Below are 16,396 nucleotides of genomic sequence, written 5' to 3' on the forward strand. Positions count from 1 at the left end.
GCTCTGAGCCTGGAGCCTGCTTTGGATTCTGTCTCCTTCTCTCTGCCCTTCCCCCACTCACACTCTGTCTCTCAAAAATGAATAAACATTAAAAGAAAAAAAAGTTTAAAAAAAAAAAAAGAAAGAAGGAGATGGGCAGGGAAGACGGATGCACCAGAGAAGCTATGTGTCCCCAGGAAACACGGACTCACAGGTCCCCAGGGTCTTACAGCGGCTGGGAAATGCCACAATGCACCTGTCTCGGTGTGACTTACTTCCTTACCTGAGACGTCCCAGATCTACTTGCTATACTTAGCTGTGACTCCACCGTTAAGCAATCCTCTTCTCCTAAGAGCCCAGGACCCTTAGCTACCCCCACTCTCCTGAGCCCACCTCTAAATGGCATCCACACTGCAGTGTCCCTGATACCCTTCTCTTCCTCCTTCCTTCAGCTGGAACCAAACCTTACAAAAGACTTTTCTCCTCCCCCTTTTTTTTGTCTTTTTTTTTTTATTATATGAAATTTATTGTCAAATTAGTTTCCATACAACACCCAGTGCTCATCCCAAAAGATGCCCTTTTCAATGACCATCACCTACTCTCTTCCCCTTTTTTATCAAGCCTCACTCTAGCCTCCTCTGGGCATCATCCCTCAAGACACAAGCCCAGAAATCTGGTTGTTTCAGCTAATCTGAATTTGTCAAACTACAGGCTGGCTCCTGGTGACCTGGCTATGTTGGCATTAACATCCTGAGGCTCACAAACAGCTCCCAAAAGCTAATGTTTGAGGTCTCATTTTTTTTTTTTTTTACATTTATTCATTTTTGAGAGACAGACAGAGCGTGAGCGGGGGAGGGGCAGAGAGAGATTGAGAGACAAAGAATCCGAAGCAGGTTCCAGGCTCTGAGCTGTCAGCACAGAGCCCAATGCTGGGCTCGAACTCATGAACCATGAGATCATGATCTGAGCCAAAATGGATGGTTAACCGACAGAGCCACCCAGGCACCCCATGAGAGTTCTATTTCTAACAAGCTTCCAGGGAATGTGGATGCGGCTGGTGTAGGACTACATGGGAGGCAGCATACATACCTGTATTTGTTACAGGTCCACAAGCATATTTTGTGCAATCATGACCCAAACCCCAAGGGAAGGCATAATTGTTGCCTTTCTTTTTCTCTCTTTATTTTCAATGTTATTTATTTGGGGGAGGGGGAGGGAGAGAGAGAGAGAGAGAGAGAGAGAGAAAGAGAAAGAGAGGCAGGGGAGAGAGACAGGGACTGTGAGATCATGACCCGAGGCGAATTTAACTGGCTGAGCCCCCCGGGTGCCCTTAAGTGTTGCCCTTCTGTGTGCAGACCCTGGGTTTTTAGGAGAGCCGTATACATCACACTTCACTGTGCACAGTTCACTTCCTGCGTTTGGCAACATCTGTCAAGTCTTTTGCTATATCCCATTCGCTGTCCCAGTCTGCAACACAAGCATGAAATACCAAGTCCTCCCTGCTCTCAGGCATCCACACCCTCCTTCTCCTCCCTGTCAGCAGTGGGGTGGGGTGGGGAGGGGCAGTTCTCCAAAGGCAGGGACCAATGGCATTTGCATTGGGGTGGGGGGTGGGGAGAATGAAAACAGACGGATTTAGGATATGTATGGATTTAGGATATGTCGGGTATGTACACAGAGAGACATTTAGGGTATGTATGTATAAAGATATTTAGGAGATATATTAGATAGAGAGCACGCACACACGAATGGGGGAGAAGGGGAGAGGGAGAGGGAAAAGTGAGACAGAATCCCAGGCAGTCTCCACACCCAGCACGGGCCCTCGAGGCAGCTGGATCCCAGGACCCTGGAATCCTGACCTGAGCTGAAATCAAGAGTGGGCAGCCCAAAGGACAGGGACACCCAGGGGCCCCAGGGCAGAGAAAGAGATTTAACATATGTATACATGTAGAGAGCTATTTAGGATAAGTGTACAGATTGACAGATTTAGAGATAAGGGATTGGCTCTGGAGCCTCTGGAGGCTGGATGAGTTTCAACCACATTATGGAGGGACACTAACCAGGTTTACTCAAAGCTTCCTGATTTCAAGGTTAATCTCATCTAGAAATACCTTCACAGCAAATGTAAACCAGTGTTTGATCAAAATCTGGGCACCTTGGCCCAGCCAAGTGGACACATAAAATATACCATCACACCCTGCTTCTCATCTTACTGGACAGTGTCCACCATGGACTCCCAGACAGCCACACATTCCCACTCTGTCACCAGAGGCCACCTTCCCTATCCTCCTCCCTTCGCAGCTCCCCTGGGCCCTGGACCCCAGCCCCCTCCCTGCTGCTGGAGATTGCTTCCACACAGCCCCTGGCTCCTGCCCAGCCCCTCTACCCAGTCCTAGGAGGGTGTTAGTTCCTCATGGGGTGTGATCTGCCAGCAGCAATTACCCCATTCCTCAGTCACCTATGGGGGATTCCAAGGCTCAGCACTGCCCAATTTCCCTCCACCTCAGGGCAGCTGCTCCCCCTCCTCCTCCCTCCCTTTCCCTCCTCCAGCCCCTCCCCTCCTCCCCCTCCTCCTCACCTTCTCCCTTTCCCCCTCTCCCTCCCCTTCCTCCTCCCCCCCCCTTTCCTCTTCTCCCTTCTCCCCTCTCCCTTTCTTCCTCCTCTCCTCCCTTCCTCCTCCCCCTCCTCCTCCCCTTTCTCCTCCCCCTCCTCCTCCCCTTCCTCCTCCTTCCTCTCTCCTCCTCCATTCCTTCCACTCCTTCCTTTCTTTCTCCTCCCCCCTCCCTTCCTCCTCCCCCTCCTCCTCCCTTTCCTTCTCTCCCTCCTCTCTCTCCTCTTTCCCCTCCCTTCTTCCTCCCCTTCCTCCTCCCCTTCTCCCTTTCCTTCTCTCCCTCCTCCCTCTCCTTCTTCCCCTCCCTCCTCCTCCCCCTCCATCTCCTCCCTCCCTCCTCCTTCCCCTCTCCTCCTCCATCTCCTCCCCTCCTCCCTTTCCTCCTCCCCCTCCTCCTCCCCTTCTCCCTTCTCCCTCTCCTCCTTCCCTTCCCTCCTCCTCCTCCCCTTCCTCCTCCTTCCCTTCTCCTCCTCCATCTCCTCCCTCCCTCCTCCTTCCCCTCTCCTCCTCCATCTCCTCCCCTCCTCCCTTTCCTCCTCCTCCCCCTCCTCCTTCCCCTCCCTTCTTCCTTCTCTCCCTCCTCCCTTTCCTTCTCTCCCTCCTCCCTCTCCTCCTTCCCCTCCCTTCTTCTTCCCCCACCTTCTCCCCTTCTCTCCCTCCTCCCTCTCCTGCTTCCCCTCCCTCCTCCTTCCCCTCTCCTCCTCCATCTCCTCCCCTCCCTCCTCCTTCCCCCTCCTCCTCCATCTCCTCCCCCTCTCTTTCCTCCTCCCCCTCCTCCTCCCTTTCCTACTCCTCCCTTTCTTCCTCCCTTCCTCCCTTTCCTGCTCCCCTCCACCTCTCCTCCTACTCCTCCCTCCCCCCTCCTCTTCCCCTCCCTTCCTCTCCCTCCCTCTCCCCCTCCCCCTCTGCATCTCCCCACTCTCTTCCTGATCTGGAAGCTGCCCTGGCCCAGTTCTACCTGCTCTTCCCAGAGGCAGCATCTGCACCCACTCATACTTGTCTATCCCAGGGTCACTGCTGTTGTGATTCCACATTTCCACCTCCAGCCTCCATGTTCTCCCCCAAGGGTCATCACTACTTGTCTCTTGGGCATTTCAGACCCAGCAAGTACAAAATTCCACAACTGCCTCCCAAGCCCTTTCCAGAAACCTGCTTCACTGTTTCCTAGACAAACCCTTCAGCTGCCCAATTCAGGTCCAAACCACACCGTTCCTCATTCCTCTAACATCCACAGCACATCAGGGGGATCCCAGCCACAGCTTGCCAGATCAACCATCTACTGCCTGTTTCCCCTGCGGCTTCTAACTCAGCCCCTGCTCTCTGTGTCCTCCAATCTGTTGCATACAGTGATCACAGTAGGAAAGTCCCATCAGGCCATGCCCCTTCCTGAAAACTTCTGAAGGTAAAATCCAGTCACTGTTCCAGCTCCTTGTTCTCTCACCATGCGTGCACAGAGGGAAACAAACTCCTGCTTCACAGCCTTTGCATGCAGTTCTCTCTGCTGCAGTGCTCTTCCCCACACACCTCTGTTCTGCTTGTTCAGAGCACCTGCTGAAACTTCCATACTCTCTCTGTTCAAATGTCACCTCATGGAGGTCCTTCTAGACTGCCCCGGCAGGCTCCTCCTTACCTGGGTTTTATTTTATTTTGTTTCATTTTATTTTATTTTTATTTTCATGGCATCTATCACCAATAGTGTTATATCACAGAGGCATTTATTTATTATCTGATTTCCCTTCAAGATTCCAGAAACCAGGATTTTCCATCCACCACAAGAATGGAAGAACTAGTGGCAGATGGAAAGTATTTCAATCAATCAGCAACAGTAACATGAACAGAATAAACATACACACTGATGCAAGATGGCCAATGGTCCTTGAGCAGAGTCTATGTGCAGGGTTCATACCATGGTGCTTCACGCTGTGGTCCCTGACACAGTCCTGTATGGTGCAGAAAAAAAAAAAGACATTTCCATGGCTTCCAGGCCTATGCACCTACCTGCTCACTCTCTGACACCCCACTCCTTTAGCTCACCGTGGTGACGGTGGCCTCCACGGGGGACCCTGTTCTCACCCCTGCTGGAGCTTGATTGACTCTCTCAGATATCACAGTCACGATGGAGCCTCGACACTGCTCCACTTCTGCAACACGGATCCAACATAGCAGCCACGTTACTGATTGCACCAAGTGCTTGCCTGCACCCTACCCCCATGAGCTGGTTGTGTGCATGGATGTGCCTGAGTGCTGGAAGTGCCTAGTAGGTGCTCAGTAAGTTTGCTAAATGCCTGAACGATCCCAAACATGCACCCAATGAGGTAGGCAGCTTCATCTGTTTCCTGGATGAAGAAACTGAGGCATAGAAAGGTTAAGCATGCCTGAGATCACCTGGTCAGGAACTGATGAAGCAGGATTTACCCCAGAGGCTGGCTCTAACCCTGGGGCTGAGTGAAATGTAGAGTGAGGGCATATTCTAAGCTGTGAAGGGCAGACAGGTGACAGGGAGGTGTCAGTTTGGGGGAGGGAAATGGAGTAGGCAGCAGGGAATGATCTGAAGCTGTACACAGTCATCTCTAGGCTCTGCATTTTATCTGCCGCAGGGCCACTGGCCCTAGGCAGAATTGTGAGCACAGATTCCCAGCACTCCACAGCAGCATCTCTGGCCAGTCACAGGGCTAGGAGCTCCAGCAGAGGGTGTGGGCGTGGGCTGCTGGCTAGACCACCTCAACCCAAACTACCTGGGCTAGCCTTGGTCCAGGCCAAGCTGCTGGCTGGTGCTTCTGAAATTGAGTGTGCCTGATTCCTGCTAACCGTGAGTCCAGGGAAAACCTGAAGGGGGTGGCTGCACATAAGATACCTGGGTGGCCCTGCATGTATCTGTCATTTGGGGGAACACTCACTGTTCACAAAGAACTTCACTGCTTCACTTTGGTGCATCTCCTGTTAAAGTCGAATCCAGGTATTTGACAAATGGTGGATCCCAGTAACTGCACTAGTCAGGAGTGATGATTTACAGTCTATAGGAAACAGGAGGTGCCCAGGCCCTGAAGTGCGAACAACACAGCTAAGGGATCCAGGTTTCTCCTCAGTCCATCCACTTTCTACCCATTTGTTCTGCCAGGCCACTTTCTTCAGGGGAACTGATTTCATTTCTGCTTGGCCTTCAAACAGGATCTGAGGCAAATGGGTTCTGTGTCGTCAGGCGCCGCTCTGGTAGATGGAACCTTTTCTTTGCCTTCTCTTCTGTGGGAAAGTCCAACTTCGGTATGGAGCAGACGATGCAGAGGGCTGGTGGGAATCGGGTCTGCTCAGGGATCCTGGACATGCCTTCTCCCAGGCTCCAGAGCCTGGAAGATTAGGGATGGGCGCAGGAAGACCCCTTTGAGCCACCAGACTATGTTCAGCATAGGGTTGTGGCAAGTGGCCCTGTCTGGGGGTCCGACGGCCCTAATTCCTGCTCGCCCCTGTTACCTGACTTCAAATACCCTTCGCCTCTCTCCCCAGCACAGTATGCACATCTAGCCGTACCCTTCGCTGAAGCGAGGAATGAGCTTCCCGATCAGCCACTCGTGGCCGGGATTCCCCACAGCCCCTTTGCGCATCCCCCAGGGTTGTCCTAATGCTCAGAAGGGCCTTAGCGGGCAGCCGTATCTCAAACTGTGAATCATCCCTGGAAAGCGCGGGCTGCAGCGGGCTGCGACGGGGAGGAGGGGTCTCCGTCTCTGCAGCCCTGGCGTCCCCGGCGGCCGCGAGCTAGGCGTGAGGGAGGGGTTCCGGCTGCAGGGGGGTTGGGTCGGGAGGGTCCCAGGAGGACTCCGGGAATGCAGTGGCCCAGGGCGCGCGGGAGCGTCCTCCTTCCGCTGCCCCCTCCCAGTACCAACATTCCGGTGCGGCTCCGGGATCGGGATCGGCCCTTCCCGGCGTCCCCGGGCCCCCGGCCAGCCCCCGGTCCGCCCCCAGGCGCGTCCCCAGCGCGACACCTGGGTGGTCCAGGCCGCAGCCGCGCGGTGGGCCCCACAACGCCCCCGGCCGGACGCCCGTGTCCCGGCGGGCGCGCGCGCGCGCGCGCGCGCGGAGCGGGGCGGGGCGCGCGGGCCGGGCCCGGCCGGGGGGTGTCGGATGTCACCCCCCGCGCACACCTCGACCACTGAGATGCGGAGACCTCCCCAGTCCTAGAGCGGAGCAGGAAGTGTCCCAGGGGAGGGAGCCGGAGGGCTCCGGCCTTTCCTTTCCTGCGCGTCCGGCGGGCTCCGCGGCGGCCAGGCTAGCGCGGCCCGCCAAAGGGGACGCGCCGCGGCGGTGAGTGCGGCCCGGAGCTCGGCGGGGCCCGCGCGCTCTGCCCGGTGCCTTCCCGAGTGCCCTGGCCTCCCCGCGCCCTGCTCCCGGCCCCGGCCTCCCCGCGCCCCGCTCCCGGCCTCCGCGCGCGCCCCGGCCTCCCCGCTCCCGGCCCCGGGCTCCCCGCGCCCCCGCCTCCTAGCCCGCAGCCCCGTCCTCCGCCTCCGCCCTGACCTCCCGCGCGCTCCCCGCTACCGGCCCCTCAAGCCCGGGCCTCCCCGCCTGCAGTCGCGGTCTCCCCGCGCGCCCGGCCTCACCACGCGCCCGGGTCTCCCCGCCCGCAGCCCAGGTCTCTCCGCGCCAGGGACTCCGCGGGCGGGGCTGTAAGGCTGCACGAATGCTGTTTTGCAGGCGCCTCCATTTGCTCGCACTAGTTCAGCCGCGTTTTCGTGCATGAGCGGGAGAAGGGGGCTCGACCAACCAAGGAGAGAGCCCCTCCGCCTCAGGAAGGACGCCCGGGAGGCCGGGCTGGAAGGATGAGGAGCTGCTGCCGGAGACTTCCGCAGCAGCAAGAGGGATTGGAGTTAGACTCGGGGAAGGAGGTCCGGGCTGCGAGGTGAGGAGCCTGGAGCGGATTACGCTGGAGGCGCGCCTGGGGTAGGCGGGGAACGAGGACAGCCTGCCTCTCTGTCTGGCCTAGCGTGCCCTCCTCCTTCCTTTCTGCTGATGGGGCTCTGTCCTCCGAGAGCTGCTACAGGCATGCCCCGCCCCCTTCGGGAAGGCCCCCGGGACTTAAGTTAGCTCATTCATCAGGCATCCTTCTGCGCCGCCTGCGTGCCAGGTGCCAGGTCCCGGGGTGACAAAGGCAGACCCGGCTGTCTGCTTAGGATGATCCGCACAGACCCCGAGCGGGATGCCCCGCTCCGAACAGAGTGTAGAAGGTGGGGCCCGAGCCCCCGCCCAAGCGTAGGGGCAGGTCTGAGCAATATAGAAGCCCGGCAGGTGTGCGCTGGCTGAACTCAAGGAACATGGGGGCAGGTGGAGGAGAGATTGTATTCCAGGTGCTGGAGGCGGGAGGACACCCAGACACACTTGGAATACTTTGGTGTCATTCTGTATTGGTTTCTATGTTGCAGAGCAAGGGGGCCCAGAGACTGGAGTGTTTCTGATTGCCACTCAGTGGCCTTTGTTCTCTCTCCTGGCCTCACTGGTCTTCCTGTGAAATGGGAGTGAGCTGGAGCCTTATGCAGACTGGAGTCCAAGGCCCTCATGTTTCCCCATTCGCCCTTCCCTTGAGTCCCACAGTGCAGAGTCAGGGTTACTGCTCCCTGATGTCGCCCTGTGTGTGTTCACTGGGGAGGTGCAGGTGTGACTGCGCCAGAGCAGTACGCGGTTGCCTTCATCATGGTTTGAAGAGGACAAGGGGGTGGGTTAGAGGCTTGATGGAAGGCCAGTGCATCTTTAAACACATCCTAAAGTTTGCCATCCAGACTTGGGGGCAAATTGGGTGGAGGCTGATCTGAAAGCACTGATGTTTTTACATACGTAGTTACCTTCTGCTCTACACTCAGGATGTACCTGCCTCTTTTGACTCTTCCCATCTTATGCATGGGCATCATCTGGGCTGTGTGCTTTATCCCCCTGGATTCTGCTGGGTGCCATTAATTCTTGCTCTGTGTGAGTCCAGCAGATCCAGCACCGATGGCTGGCCCTGGGCACCAGCATGGCTGATTTCTGGTCCTGGATCCTCTTTGAAGGCTCCTCCCAGGCACCCCAGGCATGTCTGTTTGTGTCTTTCCAGCTCTTTTTATAAAGGTCTCAAGGGCAAGAACGGGGACTTTGGCTGCGAAGCCTCAAGATAGCGGCCTATTCACTTGTCCTGTCCAGGAGGACCTGGCCACGGAAGGTACCACAGAGTCTCATTTCAATCTCTGCCCTGCATGTGGCCCTGTCGGGCTCCCTGGATGCCTGAAATGCCCGTGACGTGTTGATATGCTAGTGCTTCTCTCCCAGATCCTCCGCCTCATTTGGCTGCCCCGTTAGGGAAATCCTGTCATGATGCTGTTGTGTTGGGGGGGGGGGGGGGTCTTCCCTATCTCCCCTTGTGCAAGGGCCAGCCACAGTGACCCTTGTCCCATGTCCGAGGACTTGTCCCATGGGCTGGTCTCTGCGGGTTTTGTCACTTTCCCCATCACTGCCCCCAAAAAACTGCCACAGGAGACCAGAACATTAAAGCCAGTGATTTCTGTTTGGAAATAGGGTCGTCCTCTGCTGCTGACCCCCATCAAATCCCATCATGCCCACAGCCCTGTGCCCCCGAGTCTTGGCTCCGAAAGAAAGCGAGGAGCCCAGGAAAATGAGGAGCCCACCAGGAGAGAACCCTAGCCCCCAGAGCGAGCTTCCCAGCCCCGAGTCCTCCCGCCGCCTCTTCCGCCGTTTTCGCTACCAGGAGGCGGCGGGCCCCCGGGAGGCCCTGCGCCGCCTCTGGGACCTGTGCCAGGGCTGGCTGAGGCCCGACAGACACACCAAGGAACAGATCCTGGAGCGACTGGTGCTGGAGCAGTTCCTGGCCATCCTGCCCCGTGAGATCCAGGGCTGGGTGCGGGCCCAGGAGCCCGAGAGTGGTGATCAGGCTGTGGCGGCCGTGGAGGCGCTGGAGCGGGAGCCTGGGCGGCCCTGGCAGTGGGTGAGCAGGGGAACATAGCGGGGCTGGGCAGCACTGGTGGGGAGGGTGCCTCGTGGCCCCTGGCTGCGGAGAAGTTCTGTGTAGAGCCCCACGCTTCAGCAAGGCTCATACTGGAGTTTGGTTTCCCAAGAAAGCAGGTTCCATTCCTTGAAGGTCCTGCTTTGGGGCATGGTTCTGTCCTATGCGGGGCCCTGGTGGAGCCTATGGCGGTCACTGTGCAGATGGTCAGCAGGACCTCTCCACCTCGCCCTGAGCACCCTCTCTGGGATTGCAGCTCAAGCACTGTGAAGACCCCGTGGTGATTGATGATGGCGAAGGCCCTCCAGACCGAGAGCCGGAGCGGCTGCCGGCAGAAGCCCAGAGCGACCTTGCAAAGAGCCAGGACAGCCAGCCCACGGCCGTAGCACAGGGCCCTGGGCTCCCGAGCAGAACCCCGGGCCAGCCCGGTGGGGATCCAGGTACTCAGTGGGGTTACCCCTCCCTGTGCCTCTGGCTCTGGGCTTGGGTTTTTCTTGCTCATCCCCTGAAGAGCCGTGAACTGTTTCCATGGTCTGGGTCCTTCTATAGAGCAATTCAGTCAGGATCTCCTGAGGATGTGTGCCCCCTTCACTGTGGTAAATCCACACAGAGTGACCAGGGCTGTGGGTGGGTGTCTGAGGCCGCACCATCTCCTCTTCTTGAGGGTGCATCTCCAGGCTCGGTCGGTTTGGGGAGACGCCTGTGTGGGTGGCTGAGCACAGCCACATCTTGTGTTTCCGAACCTCCTTCCCCAGCGAAGAAATAGCTGCTCTCCAGATTTGTTAGGAAGCTGCAAGGAAATCTACAAGTGCTTCAGAGGGAACAGGGTGGGTTTTTCAGGCCTGAATGTCGCCTGGACCTATTTGGCTATCTGTACAAAGAGTGCCAGTGGTGGCTTGAGGCAGGTGGCTTTGACTTCTCTAGCTATGACCAAGAGCACTCTCCAAGTCCTGGTTTTCTGGCCCACCCTTTGGGGATAATCATCATCCATATGGGTCTTTTGAGAATTAAAGGACTTTACCCACAGAATGCTGAGAGGGGAGACCCTGAGCCCCTCTTGACTTTTGGTCACGGTAACCACCATGGGAAGTTGTGGTTGAGAGGAGTGACCCCTGTGGGGTGCAGGTTGGCGTGGGCAGACTCCCCACGTTGTACTGTAGTTACACATGCCATAGGAAGCCGGGAGTGCACTCCTGTGACTCATAGAAGTGATCCTTTATAAGCTTTTCAGTAAAAAAAAAAAAAAAAAAAAATATTAAGTTTCTTTTTGGGTGGAATTAATCTGACTTTAGTACAGATGTCCAGGCACGCTGGCCTTGTGTTAGTTTGCTAGGGATTGCTTGGCAAAGCATTGTACTGGGCAGGCCCAACAATGCAGGTTTACATCCTCAGAGTTCTGTGGGATAGATGTTCTAAACCAAGGTGCAGGCAGGCTCGCTTTCCCGTGAGGCTCCTTCCTTGGCTTGTTGATCACCGTGGTCTCCCTGCATCTCCCCACGGTTGTCCTAATCTCTATTTATAAGGACACGAGTCGTTGGAGCAGGGCCCACCCTTGTGACCTCACGTTAACTCATTACCTCTTGAGAGACCTCTCTAAATGCAGTCATATTCTGAGGTACTAGGGTTGGGACACAACTCAGCCCAGAACTCATTTTCCCAGATAAACCTTGTATGTGCACACAGCCTGGGTCGTGCCCTGGGAGGGTCTTCAGGAGGGCGGATAGGAGATCCAGGCGCTGCACCAGCCCAGGCAGGTGAGCCGGGTGCTGCAAGGGGCTTTGGGTCAGATAGGTCAGCTCCAGTATTTCCCCGGGCAACAGTAAATGGATAGAGTAGGCATGATGCAAGTTAGTTATCAGGAAGACCTTAAAATTCATCATTGACTTGTGGGGATGAGCCTCCAGTAGCAGCTATATAGTTCCTATGTTGTTGTTTTTTTTTTGTTTTTTTTTTTCTAAGTTTATTTATTTATTTAGAGAGTGAGAATGGGATAGCATGAGCAGGGGAGGGGCAGAGAGAGGGTGAGAGAGAGAATGCCAGATAGCCTCAGCACAGTTAGCACGGAGCTTCACTCAGAGCTTAAACTCCCAACCGTGAGCTCATGACCTGAGCAGAAATCCAGAGTTTGACACTTGACCACCTGAGCCACCCAGGCACCCCAGTGTAGTTGCTAATCTTGAAGGTCTTCCTCAAAAGCTAGATTTTGTTTGGAGACAGCTCTGCAGAGGGATGTGCATAGTGTCCCTGCACTCATTTCTTCTGGGGACATGTAAGGCAGGGCTGTAGTCCCTCCCTCAGAAGGCAGCAGGTAAGAGAGCATATTAAATCACCCCCTACTCGAAACCTGAGCTTCCACAGCTGGGGCAGCCAGACGTCACCACAGGCTAAACTGGCTCTCCTCCCGGTGTCTCGCCTGTGCCATGACGAAAGCTTCGTGTCCCAGGTCCGAAAGGTGAGGGACACTGGCTTCCAGTGTTAGCTTTGGCAGTGATTTAACACATGACCTAGGGTCAGCCTCTGGGATTTCCTCTCAACCAGGAGATGGTAGTACAGCTTTCCAAGTCTCACTCTGTAAAAGGAGCATATTGTTTTTTTAAAGTTTACTTATTTTTCGGAGAGAGAGAATTTCAAACAGGCTCCACACCATCAGTGTGGAGCCCGATGTGAGGCTCAAACTCATAAACTGCGAGATCGTGACCCGAGCCAAAATCAAGAGTTGGAGACTTAATCGACTAAGCCACCCAGACGCCCCAAAAGGAGCACATTCTAAAACACAGCTCGGGTTCACACAGCAACTCCCTGCCAGGTACATGGCTCCCCCCCTGCTAGCAGAAGCCTGAGGCAGGCGATGAGTCCCAGCCAGAGGAGGGACGTCATAGGAGAATACAGCAGAGGTCCCAGCAGCTCAAGTTGAGGGCAGGTGAGATGACTCTAATCACACACTCTGCACTTTCATGTGACAGTAGCTCTTCCAAGAGTACCTCACAGCTGCTTCCTCATGCAGCTTTGCAATTTATGAACTTAAAAATCTATAGATGATAGCGGAGTCTACAATCATGTTCATTATTAGCAGCTCTTACTGGCACCACAGCCCCGTAGAGCTTTAACCTTTATTTTCCCCCATATCGCGGTTGAAGCTGAGATCCCTGCACCCGTGGAAAGTTGCAGAGCTACCTGATGGCAGCATACAGTTATCCTGATGAGCTGAGTAAATACACAGATTTGCTAAACTACTGTATTGTCCACCTGAAACTAATATAACGCTGTATGTGTACTATACTGGAATTAAAATTTAAAAAAATAAAATAATAGTGGCACCTGGGTAGCTCAGTCAGCTGAGCATCTGACTCTTGATTTCAGTTCAGGTCATGATCGCAGGGTCATGGGTTTGAGCCCCATGTTGGACTCTACACTGAGCGTGGAGCCTCCTTGGGATTTTCTCTGTCTCCTCTGCCCCTCCCTGTTCATACTCTTTCTCTTAAAAAAAAATTAAAAAACGGGCACCTGGGTGGCTCAGTCAGTTAGGCGTCTGACTCCGACTCAGGTCATGATCTCATGGTTTGTGACTTCAAGCCCTGCATTGGGCTCTGTGCTGACTGCTCAGAACCTGGATCCTGGTTTGGATTTTGTGTCTCCCCCTCTCTCTGCCCCTCCCCCGCTCATTCTCTCTCTCTCTCTCTCTCTCTCTCTCTCTCTCTCTCTCTCTCTCTCTTTCTCTCTCTCTCTCTCTCTCTCTCCCTCCCTCTCTCCCTCTCCCTCTCCCTCTCCCTCTCCCTCTCCCTCTCCCTCTCCCTCTCCCTCTCCCTCTCTCTGCCAAAAACAAACATTAAAAAATTGTTTAAAAATTGGGGGCACTTGGGTGGCTCAGTTGGTCAGGCGTCCAACTTTGGCTCAGGTCATGATCTCATGGTTTGTGGGTTTGAGCCCCGCATTGGGCTCTGTGCTGACAGCTCAGAGCCCAGAGCCTGCTTCAGATTCTATATCTCCCTCTCTCTCTGTCCCTCTCCTGCTGACACTGTGCAACTCTCAAAAATAAATAAGCATTAAAAAAATTTTATTAAAAAACATCACATATACACAAAAAAGCTCCCTAGTGACCTAGCGCACATGACCCAGGCATTCCCCGCTGAAGCCTTCTCATTGGTGACATAAATTCTTGTGGTTCACAAGTGCTTTACCCCTTTGACGTCTTGCAGCCCTTCTCTTGCAGATGAGAAGAGACCTGAGATTTATGAATCCACGTTTCTTCTCTTTCAGTTCTGCAAGAGTCTGCCCTTCTTCAGGAGGCAAGTCTGAGGGACACACAGCAGGTAACCGCCCTGCAGCTGCCCCCGGTGAGTGATGTGTGGACAGCCCTTGAAGAACCCCATCTCTGCCTGCCAGCTGTGATGGTGGGAGACAGATGTCCTCCCCCTGTGTGTTAGGGTTTCCCCCTTGTGAAAAAAGGGAGACCTCTCTTTTCATACTTCACAGGGTACTGTCTTACACAGTGATAACCACAGTGATTGTATTTAGGAAATGGAGGAAAAGCAGAGATTATGTCAGTGCTGTATGCAAGCGGGCATGTTGTTGGGGAGTTTCCTGGGCGTTTTTCCCTGTTGTGATTCTGCACAAGGCCGTGCAAGGCTTCCCTTGTTGGGCGTCCCTGTGGGATGGAAAGCTGGTCCGATAGGGGGTCTCACGCACTTCCTTCCAGCCTCATTGCCTCTGGCCACGGTTTCTCATCACACCCCCTTTGTTTCTCTCTAATGATGTCTGCTGGCTGGCACGCGACTTGGGTATTACAGCCTGGTCTGGTTGTACGAGAAAGTGCATGACAAGAAGGTGTGGACCTTGTCTGGTTATTGTTCCTTACAGATGGAGGGCCATCTGAAGGCTGGTAGACACACAGTAATCACGTCCCAAGGTTGCTCTCAGCAATCCTAAGCACAGTGCATCCCGCATAACCTGAAGCCTGGGTACGTGGTACCGGGCACATGGGGTGGGGCACCTCCTTTCCCCAAGAGCTGCGTTCGTGGGCTCTGTTCACATGTGTCAGCATCTCCCATGTAGTGTGGTGGCTGCTGAGCACAAGTGTGAGCCCAAGGAGAGAAAACTCAGGTTTCTTATTAAAGATTGAGACTTTTGGCCAGTATGACACACAGAGATGCTGTGATCTTAGTATCTAATGAGCCTTGGTATTCGTGTTTGAATTTCTCTGCGTTCCTGTACCCCAACCAAGGTATTCGTCTTTGAATTTCTCTGCGTTCCTGTAAAGGCCCCAGTAAACAGGAGACAGATTTTGGTAAGTCAGTGCTGTTTCATCACTCTGCTGAAGATCGTTTCTGCTCAGTGCAGTGAAAGTCTTCATCACGAAGGTTTTTGTTTCTCAGTCTTTCTAACATTTTTTTTAAGTTTATTTATTTTGAGAGAGAGAGAGAAAGTGAAGGAGGGAGTGGCAGAGTGAGAGAAAGAGAATCCCAAGCAGGCTCTGTGCTGTCAGCACAGAGCCCAACATGTGGCTTGAACTCACAATCTGAGATCATGACCTGAGTGGAAATTAAGAATCAGACACTTAACCGACTGAGCCCCCCCAGGCGCCCCTTAGTTTCAATTGTAGTAAAATACATGTTACATAAAATTTACCATCTTAACTATTTTTATGTACTGTAGTGTTTTTAAGTGTTTAGTAATACACATATTCACACTGTCATGCAGCCCATCTCCAGAACTTTCTCATCTTTCCAAACTGAAACTCCTCACTGGTTCCAGGAATAGCTCGCCGTGTCCCCAGAGAGATGACCGTTCTATTTTATGAACTCAGCTACCCTAACTAGCTTGCATAAGAATTACACCTTTGTGACTGGCTTGTTTCACGTAGTATAGGGACTTCAGGGTCCGTCCATACCGTATCCTGTGACAGGACTTCCTTTCTGAGGCTGGATAATATCCCATAGTGTGTGTATAATGCATGTTGTTTATTCATTTTTGGTGGACCCTTGGTTTGTGTCCAGCTGTCGTGAATAATGCTGCTGTGAACGTGGGTACATGTAATGTTTATCTTTTTTCTTTGAGTAACTACCTTCGCATGCAGTTGTGAGAAATATCAGAGATCCCTTGTACTCTTTACACTAAATGGTAACGTCTTGTGAAGACACAGCCCGAGGCTACAGCCAGCGCACTGGTGTTGATACACACACGATACAGAACATTTGTGTCACCACGACCATCCCTCCTGTTGCTTTTTATAGTGAAATCCATGGCTCCTTCACGCCGTCCTCTCGTTGGCCACACTAACCACAGATGTTGTCAACTTCACGGACGTTGTATAGACGGACCCCTGCCTTTGGGGGTTGACTGTTCAGTCGGCACGGTCTGAGGAGCTGTTTATTTCTGAGTGGAATTCCATGGTCCAGATACACCACATTTTTTTGCCCATGCACCTGTTGAACAACCTCTGGGTTGTTTTCTAGTTTGGGCCATTCTGCCTAATGCTGTTGTAAATATTTATAAGGTTTTTATGTGAGCGTCACTTTGTGTCTCTGGGGTAAATGCCCAGGTATATAGTCCCTGGGTTGTGTGCTAAGTGCAAATTTAGTTTTGTCTTCTGGAGGGACTCTACGCCATCCCATTCCCATGAGCAGTGTGTGAGTAATCTACATTCTCGCTGCCACCATTTACTGTTTGCACTGTTTTTTTTTTTTTTTTTTTTTAAGCTGTTCTGATGGGTGTGCTGTGATGTCTCATTATGGTTTACATTTTCATTCCATGAGGGCTAATAATGTTGGGCATCTTTTCCTGTGCGGATCTGGCCTGTGAATATCCTGTCATCTTCTATGGAATATTTCATC

The 16,396-nt window shown here is 53.8% G+C and overlaps 1 protein-coding gene across 3 annotated transcripts in view; it reads left to right on the forward strand.

The window, feature by feature from the left end:
• Nucleotides 1-6,793: 6,793 nt before the first annotated feature.
• ZNF496 (zinc finger protein 496) overlaps nucleotides 6,794-16,396 on the forward strand; it is a 36,951-nt gene continuing 27,348 nt past the window's right edge. The window contains exons 1-6 of one of the 3 annotated variants that reach the window (XM_042981110.1): nucleotides 6,794-6,886; nucleotides 7,274-7,478; nucleotides 8,664-8,768; nucleotides 9,122-9,548; nucleotides 9,823-10,006; nucleotides 13,824-13,900. In XM_042981110.1, coding sequence (XP_042837044.1) covers nucleotides 9,159-9,548; nucleotides 9,823-10,006; nucleotides 13,824-13,900 — 651 coding nt within the window. In that variant the 5' untranslated portion in view covers nucleotides 6,794-6,886; nucleotides 7,274-7,478; nucleotides 8,664-8,768; nucleotides 9,122-9,158. The remainder of the gene's footprint in view (nucleotides 6,887-7,273; nucleotides 7,479-8,663; nucleotides 8,769-9,121; nucleotides 9,549-9,822; nucleotides 10,007-13,823; nucleotides 13,901-16,396) is intronic. The other 2 variants (XM_042981132.1, XM_042981121.1) reach the window with 2 other exon arrangements.

Source organism: Panthera tigris, chromosome A1 (assembly GCF_018350195.1).
Source record: "Panthera tigris isolate Pti1 chromosome A1, P.tigris_Pti1_mat1.1, whole genome shotgun sequence".
NCBI lineage: Eukaryota > Metazoa > Chordata > Mammalia > Carnivora > Felidae > Panthera > Panthera tigris.